The 14,079-nt window shown below is 42.8% G+C and overlaps 1 protein-coding gene across 1 annotated transcript in view; it reads left to right on the forward strand.

Annotated features, from left to right (window-relative positions):
* The first annotated feature begins 6,178 nt into the window (after positions 1-6,178).
* LOC121696183 overlaps positions 6,179-14,079 on the forward strand; it is a 45,263-nt gene continuing 37,362 nt past the window's right edge. The window contains exons 1-2 of the mRNA XM_042077527.1: positions 6,179-6,254; positions 6,730-6,805. Of these exons, the coding sequence (XP_041933461.1) occupies positions 6,179-6,254; positions 6,730-6,805 (152 nt within the window). The remainder of the gene's footprint in view (positions 6,255-6,729; positions 6,806-14,079) is intronic.

Raw genomic sequence — 14,079 nt, forward strand, 5'->3', positions numbered from 1 at the left:
CATACACACACACACACACACACACACACACACACACACACACACACACATACACACACACACACACACACACACACACACATAGACACAGACACACGCACACAGATGCACAAACACACACACACACACACACACACACACACACACATAGACACAGACACACGCACACAGATGCACAAACACACACACACACACACACACACACACACACACACAGGCATGGCTATAAACACACACCACACCTGTCAACCCTCTTGTTTTTCCGGGTTAGTGTTCTAACTTTTTTCCACCTGTCTTCCCATTTCAATATTTTCCTTGTACAATATCCCATATTTTAATACTCTCATAACATTAACAATACCAGCGGACCTGTCAGTCTCTGTGCTGTTGTCCTGATGCTACCCTTTGTTTACCCTTGACCTTCCAATGAATACGATGTTTTCAAAGCATCGTTTTGCTTGCTTGAGGCGACCTTAGAGTGATATTAGCTTGTTTAAGATAACAACGTGGTTGTTGTGAGAGCACGTTTTGACCCCAATCTGTAAGCACAGTCCCGTTAGACCTAGTTTCACACCTCGTTTAGTGACTAGTGAATTCTTGCTGCAACAGAAAGAAGAATGTGGAAATTGTCCCGTATTTTGGGTGAGAAACCCAGGAAATCTCCCTTATTTTCAAAGCTCAATGTTGACAGCTTTGACACACACACACACACACACTAGTGTTGGGCGGTATGACCAAAAATGTATATCACAGTATTTTTCAAAATTCTTACGGTTTCACGGTATATGACGGTATTTTTTTCATGCATAATCAGATGATCACAGCATTTTCTACAGGTTGAGAGAGGAATTGCTGCAGTACATTGACTAAGGATGGTCTATTTTACTGTCATGATGTAGAATAACAAGGGATAATGCAGTTTTCCATGGCCCCAGAAAATGATGCTGTTTACAAAGAGCCACTCATGATTCTAATGAAGAATCTAATCAGAATGCAAAGACAATTGCAGTCAAAATACAGAACTTTTACTGTGCACATTTCACAAACATCTTGTATAAAACCAATACAAAAAGTAGTGCAACTTGCAATAATATACTTTTTTGAAAATTATACAATTTAAAATAAAACCTCTCTGCTAATATGCTTATAGGACTATCAGAAACATGCCTTATTGTTATCGTGTGGTTTACATGACGTTAGTGGTAGGCTAACGTTAACTTCATGTGGATGTGGATGCCTTGTTACCCTGTCATGAGCTTCGGTTCGGTTCGCTAGGCAAAACATTAACAAAAAAGTTTTTTTTGTGCACTGATGACACTCAGGATCATTTCTAGCTAGCCAGCTAGTATTGCTCAGTTCATGCCTATAACATGCTTTACTTGCTACCTGGATAATTTCAGCGGATTCTTAAGGTGAGATGAATGATAAATTCATTAAACTTCACTGTGTTCGGTGGGTTGCTAACTAACAACATCACCTACTAGCCAGCTAGTTAAAGCTGTTGAACAATCTCAATAGAATTTTCGTGACGGTAAATCCCTTTCAATGCAGTATCCCCAGAGCGGTAGAAAAACAGAGTGGCGACACTCCCATAGACTTCCATAGGAAACAAGGGCGGCGCTTTTTCAGGGCTACTACGGCGTTATGCAGAGCTCAAAAGTTCCAAACTTTGACATTCAGGGCTTTAGCCCCATTCACTTCCATTGCTTTCTGCCTGATATTGTCAGTGGTAAGTAGACGAAGGTACGACGTTTTTTCAATTGGCATATGCATTTCCTATACCAATTGCACTAGTAGATACTGGTATTGTTCTTTGAGGTTTTTGTGCTGCTTGTTTAACTGATATTTATTGCTTAAATGTTGACCGAAATGTTAAAGCCAAAAGTTAGCCTGCAAACCTTGATGTGGAGAGAGGCTAGCTTAAAGATAATGTTCCTACGTCAATAATGAATTTCAGACAAAACACATTTGGTTAGCCTATTGTAGTAGGGTAACTTTAGATGTCAACAGGTTTTTATTATGTTTATAATGCTATATTTTTCAAACCTGATTGCGTTAGCTTACTAGCTTACGTTAGCTAGCAGTCAGCTCATTCACATACATAGTGTTAACGTTAGACATGCTATGAGGGTGAACACGAACTTTATCTTGATAAAATACATTTCATACAGCATGGTAACTCTATATTCAGATGTGCTAGTTATCAATGGGTTTGTGATTAACGCTCTTCAGGTGAAAAATGGATGAAATAAATGTGATTATTGTCTTTAAACCTTACTAGATGGCGAGTTTTATGGCGTTATGAACTGAACCGTGGGCTGAACATGACATGAAATAGGCTAGCGTCCACGACTCGTGAACGAGGGGATTTCCAAACGGGACAGTGGCACAAGCAGTAGGCGAGTGTGGCACTAGCGTGGTCGTGGGACAGTATAGCGTCTGTATAGTACCCCACAGTAGGAGTTTTTGCTCCAACTGATGATCGGTTTCAGTTCATTTAGTTTTCAGTAATTTTACATTTCGTGTTGGTGTTCTTGGTGTAATAATTTTGATTGCTTTATCTGCCAAGTAATTTGTCAAATACATAGCGAAGTTTGCATGGAAGAGACTGAGGTGACAAGAGGGCATTGCCTTTCATTAGGTCAGTGATCTTTGTAAGTAGGACAAATGTCTTTTTTTGGATAACTGAAAAGTGTAGTCAGGTTAATAGGGCATAGATCACTCTGAAAGTAATCCCCAACAAAATAACATTCTTCATGTTATTGTTATATTTTTTTGGACTTGTGGCACCCCCAACCAGCCTTGCAAATGGTTGGCTGTGTATGGGTATGTAAAACTCTTGCTGGCCTCTTGCTGGAGATGGCCTCTTGCTTAGATTTTCTGCTACTTACTTAATGTGTTGTCCCAAGTATACACTGAGTGTTACCTGCTCTGTTCTCTCCCTCCATTCTCCACTGTGCCTGTTCTGCTTATCCAGGACCAAGGATGCAGAGGACAAGAAGGGTGTGCGATATATGACTGGAATGGTCAGATAAGATCATTTTTTATGTTTGAGGTCCACACGATGGGGCCCTTACACAAACGGAGTTGTGTTGATCCAGCATCTTCCACACCTCCCATAACACTCCCGACTCCAGCCAAATGTTGCATCCTCCTTACCATGTCCCTCTTATAGGTGTACAGAGTCGGAGGGCTACCCATCCCTTCCACATTGTGTCTTTTGTGTAGTTCACACACGTGTTGTTCAAACTTGAGACTGAAATCTTTTTATTTTTTGGAAACCTAAATGAGTGTCAGACCTCCTTTTTATGTTGCAATGTCACCATACCTTCCTCCCAGTCTTTTTTGCATTTGTTCCTGTTCTTGTTTGAAACACACATTGAAAACCTAATACAAATTCTATTGAAAACATGTATCAGTCATCCTTTTCATAGTCTCACCAGCCGGCTGAAATATAAGTGATAAGTATTTTATTGAAATCGGTGATTGCTTATTGAGTTACAAGTGTGTTATTGAAACAGTGGGTGTGGGTATCTTGCAGTATTAATCAACATTTTCCAATTTAAGTTGTTATTGATTCTTATTTAGCCTATGTGTTTTTGACATGTTTATGGCTTAGTCTTAAAATGTTAAAGGCTGTGTTGTGGTCACCTTTATGCTATTTCTCTAACAGAACTGAACAGATTTAATGCATTGATCAAACTTTTAGGCTATTAGGCTACTGAATGCCAATATTTATATATTTGATAGACGTTTATTGCTAGTTTTACAATGATCACAGTTGTGTGGTAGATTTGGGGGGGGGGGGGGGTACCTTCATCTTCATCTTCATCTCACCAAACGAACTGAAAAGGACACTGGATCTAATGTCCACACACAAAAAGGATACAAAATGCATAGCCTACGTTTTGACAATGTAAGTAAAGTATAGCGTGATACAGGCAAATGTAGGAATGTCCAGCAAGGAAACAAACGTTCAATGTTAGAACTACCAAAGAACATTTTAGATCGATGTTGCAAACTAATTATACTCGCAATATATAATTGACACTATAATGCAAGCATGCTAACACGTAATAACACTCGTTTTTGGTTTGTTGTAATGTTTCCCGTTCAATAACGCACTCGCTGCTGTCTATCCCATTGAAATAACACGACACGCAAAGAGCTGTTTGGAACTGTTGAAGCGTACGTGAACCACGAGTATCCCTTAACGTTTTTCCTTAACTAAAGAAACAATTTAAGGTATTCTGTGCAACACCCTTAAATAAACCCCTTACCTAAGTAGAAATTAAGCCTTAAGGGTCATACTTAAGGGGAAAAACTTAAGGTGTTTTGTATTTACCCTCACTATGTCTCGCAGTGGCACCATGCGTGCGTGTGAAATAAATATGAAGAAAAAAAAATATATGAAGGGGAAAAATCATGAGTATTCCACCTGTGTGTGCGTGGTTAAAATGTTAAAGTGCAAAATGGTTTAAGCTAAGAACTTTCCTCTGTCGCACGCACGCTATTTGTTTATCCAGCACTAGCTTTTCAAGTACGATGTCCACAGACAAGGTAGAATATGTTGCATGATTTTATGAAAGTACGATGTATTGCAACATCAGATGCAAGTCAAATTTGTAGTTTCTTATGTCTCATTCCATCGAACTACAGATCTACGCTACCCGATCTGGCCGTTCAGTGCCGTTCACCCTGTTAGGAGTTGATGAACCACTGAAACAATTTTGGAAACATTATTTTAAGGTACAAACAACTCTTTGGTGTTGCTTTAAAACAAATGTGTTGTCCCTATCAGGACAGAGATGTGTTAAAAACAGCACATGTTGTGTTGTTTACAACACATTTGTTTTAAGAGTGCACCAGATTTTACCAAGTAAAATATACATGGGAGCTATTTTGACTGGATGTGAGAATAGCCACAGAGGTGCAGAGGTACTAGCAATTTTGCTACACCACCATACTCATTATGTGAGTAATTTTCCCCATTGAAAAATTGACACTGGATTTAAGGGTTCCCCCACCTGCCAAATCCCACTTTAACCACTGCCACCACTCTCAGTGGCTCCCCTTAAATATTCCTCAAACACATCCGAAACTTTAAATAAACTGAAACTGAAAATTATTATTTCTACTGTCAGAGGTTTACCCCTCTCTTCTTTTGGTAAACCATAGAACCGCAGAGTTCTCAATACTGAACAGATTCAGTCACACAGGAATAGTAAATAGATGTGGTGGTTGCTTGCTTTTATTTATTAATTGATTCACTGACTCATCCATTGATTCATCTATCCATTCATCCACCCATTGATTCATTCACTCATTCATCCATCCATCCATTCATTCATTTATCCATCCACTCATTCATTCATTCATTCATTCATTCATTCAGTCGTCCGTTCGTTCATCCGTTCGTTGTGTTGTGTTCGTTGTGTTGTGTTCGTTGTGTTGCTCTGTGTCTTGGTCTGACTGCTGTTTGGCATGGATCTCTCAGTTTTGCCTACACCTCCAACCTCACCCACCCCCCCCCCCCCCCCCCACACACACACACATCTCTCTCTCTCTCTCTCTCTCTCTCTCTTTCTCTCTCTCTTTCTCTCTCTCCCTCTTTGACGTGTGGTATGAGCCAATGGGTTGGCTGAGGATGGCATACAGGCAGCGGCTGTTTTGCCGTCTAGTGTGGTCTCGCCCGATGGTTACTCTGGTCGTGGGCTTTGGCTTTTTCTGGGAAAAGGCAGGCTGTTTACCCCCTTCTTTCTTTCTTCTCCTTCTCTCTCTTTCTTTCTTTCTTTCTTTCTTTCTTTCATTCCCTTGCATTCTGTTTTTACTCTTATCCAGTGAAGTGTGTTTGTCATCCTCTTGCACCCCCTCATCTTCCCCTTCTCTCTTCTCAATGTGTCTTTCTTTCCTTCTTTCCCTCCTTCTCTCCCCCCCCCCCCCCACCCCCCCCGTCTCCCTCTGGCAGCCTGCGTCCACTCCCTCACATTCCAAGCATCTGGTCATTTCTAGGAAACGCCTACGAGTGTCCAGTGAGGAAATGGAAGCTGTCGATTGCCTGGCCTTGAAGAATGTGCATGCGTGTGTGTGTGTGTGTGTGTGTGTGTGTGGCTCTTTGAAAAAGGTTGACTCACTATGCTCAAAGGCAGGGACTCTGAATGACTCCAGACTGGTCCGTATGGGTCTGCATTTCCCCACACTGTCCCCATGTGCCTGCCTCCAGAGCGCTGCGCTGATCGGAGTCAAAGGCAGAGGTCAGAAAGACACCGAGGAATCCCACAACCACACAATAGGTGCTGCAGCACAAAGGCACACTCAAAGTGACCGTCCTCCTCATTTCCTGACCACTGACGCTGGGTGTGAGAAAGAGACAGAGCTTTCATCCACTGTGAATAGCCTTTGACTGTTTCCTGCATTCTGCCTTCCGTGTTCCGTGTTCCGTGTTCTGCATTCTGCCTTCCGTGTTCCGTGTTCTGCATTCTGCCTTCCGTGTTCCGTGTTCTGCATTCTACCTTCCGCGTTCCGTGTTCTGTCCTGCGTTCTCTGTTCCGTGTTCTGCATTATGCCTTCCATGTTCCGTGTTTTGCATTCTACCTTCCACGTTCCGTGTTCTGTCCTGCGTTCTCTGTTCCGTGTTCTGCATTCGTCCTTCCGTGTTCCATGTTCTGCATTCTACCTTCCTAGTTCCGTGTTCTGTCCTGCGTTCTCTGTTCCGTGTCTTCTCTGGAGTGGAGGTAATCTGCAGGCTGACTCTGGACAGTCTGGGCACGTTTGGGCTGCATGATGCACTGAGATCAAGTGTTTGGCAAAGAACAATAAAACAACACATTAAGTTGTCATAACACTGAGAAAAAGTAGTCATGTATACAGACATGAAAAGAGCTCATGTATACACGCATTCACACACCTACAAACCACACACACACACTACTCTCTCTCTCCCTCTCTCTCTCTTTCTTCATCTTTCTCTCTCTCACTCTCTTGTTTGTGGGTGATGGAAGGTTTGGTGATTCGGTTCTCAGACCTCATTCTCATTCATATACTGTATGTCGGCAAGTTCCCATAATGCATGTCTACATATGCTGCATGTCCATACGGAGGCCATTTACAGAGTTGGAAACCAGGATAGGAGCGAGCATTACTCATCCCTGACCGCTGGTTTCCATCAAACAGCTGTCCACACACACACACACACACACACACACGCATACACACACACACACACACACACACACAAATGCTAACATATCCACACCGACATCTTAACATATGCTTTCACACATGCACACACACATATTCTCGAATTTCACACAAAACATGTACATCCGCTATGACATACTGGGGACATACACAGTATACTGTATGCACACACACTCTCACACACTAACACACGCTAACACACATGCATGTATGCTCGCACACACGCACGCACGCACGCACAGTCGAGTCAGCTAATGTGTTCAGAACTAGCCAGACCACCTTCCCTTATCAGGCATGAAAACACCTCACCTTTCGGCGAAATTCGCCGTCTTGAATCCAAAATAGGGGACTTACGTGGTTCGCGCAGATCCGATGAGAAAATATTGTAGGGGGGGGGGGGGGGGGGGGGTATGGGGTTACAACTGAGTTTACAAATCACGAGCAGACGCGAATGCGTTGTAAGACAAGAGCCCAATTAAAAACTTGTCTGATCCAGCAACGATTATGTGAATGCAGCCCCTATGCATTTAGCCTATTAAACAGTGGAAGCTAAATTTTGCCGCAGATGCAACGCGAACAGAACGCTTGCGCTGGAATAGCCTCCCTGTCTGTGTGACTACAGATATATGCGTCTGAAATGTGAGCCCGGCGAGGAGAGATCATGGGAGAGATGCTTATTGATGTCACAGGTGGGCTAGTTGAAACTTTCAACTTCTGTCAGAAAAAGACGTTGAGATTGGTGTAGCAACGTAGCATAGGCTGTTTATAAGTTAGCGATATTGGACAGAAATATAGACATAACGAGTTCATTTGATGAAGAATACGTGCAGTTTTAGCCATCTAGATCGACAAAAGGTGAAGCAAATAGGCATACTTTATCAGTATAGCAAAGGCTAATGTGAATAACTAAATAGTTGAATTAAATGCTCCTAAACTGGGCTGGTGCGTTTTGTCGAGTTCAGAGACAAAAACAGTGTTTGACATGGCAATGCTGTCTTTTAAGAAACACTCAGTGGCCTGACACACTAGCACAATGCCACAATCTGTAAGTAGCCTAGCTGCAGGTTAAAACATTTCAAACCAATTTTACAAATTAAAGCGTAGTCTACCCTACCCAAGTTTATTTATTACCTGGTTTGGTCCAACAAATATTCAGACTTATCTTATTCAGACTTATTCTAATAGTCTACTATGAAGTGTCCCGTATGCCTATGAAATCTTCAGAAATGTCTGATAACTTCAGGCACAAAGAAAGAAAACTCATGTAGATTACTGAGGAGGAGAGGAGGGCCAGGGTGAAGCATGTTGCCAAACAGCGCAAGTGGGCCCCTTCACACTTAGGCCCAAGCCAAAAAGAAGAAAAAAAATAGTCATTTTGTAGTTTGTTTTCTTTATAAATCTCTGGTTTTAGGCAACTTCATACTCCATGGAAGCTATGCACTATTGGCAACAATGTCACTCGCGCTTGTTTTGCTATGAAATGGCCATTTCCCACTTTGCGCGCCCTTCTCACCTTTTTCACCCCTGACCTGTTTTCATGCCTGCTTATATATATATATATAAGTATATATACTCTTTTGATCCCGTGAGGGAAATTTGGTCTCTGCATTTATCCCAATCCGTGAATTAGTGACACACACACAGTGAGGTGAAGCACACACTAATCCCAGCGCAGTGAGCTGCCTGCATCAACAGCGGCACTCGGGGGAGCAGTGAGGGTCAAGGGAGAAGAGATGAGAGGAGAGGAGAGGAGAAGAGAGGAGAGGAAAAACAAGGAGAGGAGAGGAGAGGAGAAGAGAGGAGAGGAGAGGAAAAGAAAGAAGAAGAGATGACAGAGAAAATAAGAAGACAGAGGAGAGGAGAAGAGAAGAGAGGAGAGGAGAAGTGAGGAAAGGAGAGAAGAGAGGAGAGGAGAAGCAAGGAGAGGAGAGGAGAAGAGAGGAAAGGAGAGGAGAAGAGAGGAGAGGAGAGGACAGAGAAAAGACAAAGAGAGGAGAGACAGAAAAGAGATGTAGAGAAGAGAGGAAAAGAGAAGAGAGGTAAAGAGAGGAGAGGAGGCATGCTCTTCTGCTGTTGTTGCTCTTCGTGTTTTCTGCAGGGTGAAATGGTGAAATTTGTCACAGTTGTCTCGTGGCACACACGGACACACACACCCACACACACACCCATACACACACACACACACACACACACACACACACATACTGTGTCGCCGCACTGAGCAAGAAGTGTGTTGGCATCTGGGGTTTGTTTCCAAAGGGGGCATGATGCACAAGTTCTAGTTGACTGACTGTTTCATCATCCACAGCTTCCCCTCATAATAGCCACAACCTCAGTCTGGGTACCGACTACCAATTGCACTCCAGCTCAGTTTCTACTTCTCTCTCTCTCTCTCTCTCTCTCTCTCACCCTCTCTTTTCTCTGTCTTTTTTCTATCTCTCCTCTCACTCTATCTCTTCCTCTATCTGTCACCCTGTTTCTCTCTATCTCCATCATTCTCTCTCTTTCTCTCTCTTTCCTCCTCACTCTCTCTTCCTGTCTAAAAAGCCTGGCGTGTCATGTCACTTTCCCCTAGTTCCTTTCAGGAAGGTGAAAAGAAAGAAAAAAGAGAAAGAGAGAGAGAGAGAGAGAGGGAAAGCTTGGATGGCAAGGCCTCGTCCTGAGCCAAATCCCCAGCTGGTGTTGGGTCTCAATGGAAGCAGGGGGTCACAAGTCAAGTTTAACGTTACAGAGGTCAAGTCTCCATTCTCCAGTCTCAATTCTTAATGATCGAAATGATGAATATTGATGGCCCATCTGCATCTCACAGGGGCTTGATTTACTGAGTGGCTTTTGGGTAACCCGCTCCTGCATCTCTCTTTTTACCTGTCTGTCCATCATTTTCTCTCTCTCTCTCTCTGTCTATGTCTTTCAGTATCTTCTAAATCTAAAGTAATGATCTGTTTACATTGCAAACGTCTAATTCTTGAATGCAATAACAGTCCATAATTATTCAATAATAAATTCAAATATGAATGAATAAATATTATTTGCTGCTATGGCAATTGTATGGCAAGAGAGTGGTGGGCGTCTGCTCTGCTAGCAAAGCACATGATAGATGTGATAGATTTGAGGCTGGTAAATATCTAGAGTAAGCAGATGATGATGGATTGGACCTGGCCCAAATCTGGCAGTGATCCGGGCAGTTTACGACCTTGGTCGGATCGGTTCTCCAGTCAGCTGCAGTTTGGGTTCTCATTCACCGGACCTCTTGTATGTCTGCGAGTAATTTCCTCAGCATAAATATGTCTGATTGATTAATGTTGACATTACTTGGCAACCCAATCGTATGCTTGTGGAAAAAACAAACCTCTCACATTGCTTCGAGGAAGAGCGCCTTCTCTTTTTTATTCTACACCCAACTCTTTCATACAACCCTGATTATTATCTATTATTGCTCTACCTGCTTTGTGTGGAAATAGAATGTCTCTCCTGTGAGATAAAAATGGATTCAGCCAAGTACTATTTTTCCAAAGAGTGTATAAATTTGCCCTACCTGTCTCCATAAAAATGGATTATGAGAGGTGTTAGAGTCATAAAGTGGAAAAGCAGATGTCCTCCATCATTGGTTTATTTTCGTCTCTTCCATCCTTTCACTCCCTCTCTCTCCCTCTCTCTCTCTCCTTCTCTGTCTTTCTTTCTCTCTCTGTAGAACCGTCCCTGTCTAAATTATACCAATTACGTTTGCATCCATGAATGTTCCTCTATCTTCTCTAAGCAGTTTTTCAGGTGAATAACGAGGCAGTGCCTTTCCGATACTACTCTTCTCTGTCTCTTCTCTCTCAGTGCTTCTCCACTCTCTCTCTCTCTCTCTCTCTCTCTCCCTTACTGTTCCTCTGTGTCTCTCACCCTTCTCACTCTCTCTGTTTCTACCCATGCCCCAGTTCAGTTAATCTGTTAATCCACAATCGATAACTGCCTCATCTCTTTTCCTAAGATAAAAGGCAGCTATCTGATGATTATGTTTCTCCCTGCACACACACACACACACACACACACACACACACACACACACACACACACACACACACACACACACACTGTCTGTGAAGGGTGACTTGTTTTTTTCTCCCACATCTCTCTTGTATTCAAGACTTTCTCTATCTCTCTCTCACACGTCTTCCTCTGACCCCCCCCCCCCCCCCCATCTCTTGCTATTTCCCTCTCACTCCATTCCTCTCATTCCTTTCTCTCTCTCTCCTTCCTCTCTCTCCCTTTCTCCTCTCTCTCTCTTTCTCCTCTCTCTATCTCTCTTTCTCTCTTTTTGTTTTCGTCTGTATTGATTGCCTTTAGCCACAAGAGCCCTGGAGCTTCAAGCCCCCTCCCTCAGCCCACCAGCACGCCTTCTCTCTGTTCCAAAGGTGGAGTCATGTTGGAGAAAATTACAATTACAAATCCATACAACAGAATGTGTGCTGATTGAGCAGGGACCGTCACAGACTCCAGACCTTATTTACATGCAGAATGAGCTAAAGAAAACGTGTGCTCGCTAAAAGATGAAAAGGGCAATATACCCCTCTGGCAAAACTAATTTAATAAATAAATATCAGAAGTAGAAGTACGTGAGTCAGTCCAAAAGAAAAAAAAAAGTCATCCATCCCAGTACTTTCCCTGTCAGGCGACCATGACTGTTTCTCCAGAGAGTTGTGCAATGCTTCGCCTCCCCAGACCAGCAGGATGGGGGTTGTGGTTTTACGCGGCTTCATGTGGTTTCATGCTAATCTTCAGGCCTGAGCTGCTCTTCTGTTCTTTGTAAAGGAACACCCCTGACAATGGCTTTGAAACCTGTGACCCAAGAGCCGGGGAGTGGGGGGTGTGGGGGGGTCCAGGGGCCCCCAGGGGTCAACGACATGTTTCGCCTCCTCTGTTTCCTGGCGTTTTGTGGTTATGCGAGCCCACACACACACACACACACACACACACACACACACACACACACACGCACACATACAACCCCCCCCCCCCACACACACACACACACACACTTTTTGGCTTCCTCTTCCTGTGAAGTAAACCCAAACTTGATGAGCTCCCCTTGTATTTTGAGAATGGTCTGATAACTGCATTGTGTAGATTGGATTCCATCACTAAAGGAGTATGCCTGCAGAAGGCCTTTCTATTCATTTTTCAAATGTCTTTGTTGTTCTTGCTTGTTGAGAATGATTCAGCCCTCCTTTTTCATGTGTAAGTTATGTTGTTGAAGAGCTGATCATTTCTTTAGTTTCCTGTTGGCTTTTAAAGTCCCCGTACTGTGGAAATTTAAACACTACTACCCAGGGCCAAGCCATCAGTATTATTCAGATCGTAATGACTTCTTGTGCTCTACAGACACTCTGAGTTACCACAGATAATTGATATCAGCATGTGTCAGTGTGTCTGAACACATTTACTCCTAGTCGCTATCAAAGTGCCTGTGTAAATGATCCTTTTTTTTGCCTTTTTTTTTGTCTTTCACCAAAGTCCCTATCTCAGTCTGGACAGCATGCAAGTAGATCAACACGATATCTTCAGCAACCCGATATGAGTATTAGGTCACTATGGCTGAGGTAGATATCCCATTGTTTCTGAAACCAATAACAGGGTCGTGCTCTTTTGATGCCGGACAGCATGACCTGTTAGTAGAGATCAGAGCCTGAGTCTCCTTATCACAGGATGCTGATAGCAGGACTCTTTCTGAAACACCGACTTTGCATTAAAGATGGATGATAGAGTCAATCCAGCAGCTGGTACAGTATTAGAAGGGGATCTGGGTAAGGTTTTTGCCAGAGGTGAGAAACAGTAGCCTGCCGCTGAACTCGCTGAACGGCCGTATAGGCAGTGAGGTATTTACTGGACCACAAACACATTCTATTTTGGTTCAGCAAAGCATTAAAATAAGGTCTAAATTTGTTATGGTTATTGTAAACTACATTTACATTTGTTTAAGTATCATTGCATCTGCACTACTTACTAAGGCAGTGTTTAGTATCTTGAGATCAGTCTTGAATTTCCCCTTGTTTTCTTGAATTTCCCCTTGGGGATCAATAAAGTATCTATCTATCTATCTATCTATCTATCTATCTATCTATCTATCTATCTATATATCTATCTATCTATCTATATATCTATCTATCTCTAGTAACCAAGGAAACCTTTGGTAGACTTTAGGCTTTTTGTCTGATTTTAAAGAGTGCTTTTGGATTTTAGTAGCTGCGCTTCAAGACTCTCCAGTGAATCCTTGTTCAATTTAACTGACTAAGAATTGAATGACAGATTGACACAGACACTCGAGCCAGATGTCTCTCACACGCCATTCCGAAGGCTGTGCATCTACCTCAGATATGCAGTTACATGGTGACTTACTGTAATTTACACTCAATGGGAGTTACTACAAGCTGTCTTTCCTTTAGAGCAAAGCCCCTAAACAAGGTCTTGGGGGTAAGATGATGAGAGGGAAATGTCATTTGTTTGTGTGAAATGAAATAGTTTGGAGCTTACCTTCTTCTCTAATTCCACCTTTGAATTGTTGTTGGCTTGTTTTGGTCCAGTTATGATTCTATAACAGTGAAAGACAAATTACTCAAACACATTTCATTTGATGATCCAAATACTGTATTTTCCCAATATATTGTGGGTTTAAGCCACATATCAGAGATGGATAGATGATTTGGGCACAACAATGACAGCACAGAATGAGCATCCAGAAACGGCCAGCAGGGGGAATCGACTCCTTGTGTAGTGACTGGCCTCCTCTCCCCACTTACACTCTCTCTCTCTCTCTCTCTCTCTCTCTCTCTCTCTCTCTCTCTCCCCCTCTCTCTCTCTCTCTCGCTCGCTCACATGCTGGGAATGCTGCAACCC

Source organism: Alosa sapidissima, chromosome 21 (genome assembly GCF_018492685.1).
Source record: "Alosa sapidissima isolate fAloSap1 chromosome 21, fAloSap1.pri, whole genome shotgun sequence".
Lineage (NCBI taxonomy): Eukaryota > Metazoa > Chordata > Actinopteri > Clupeiformes > Clupeidae > Alosa > Alosa sapidissima.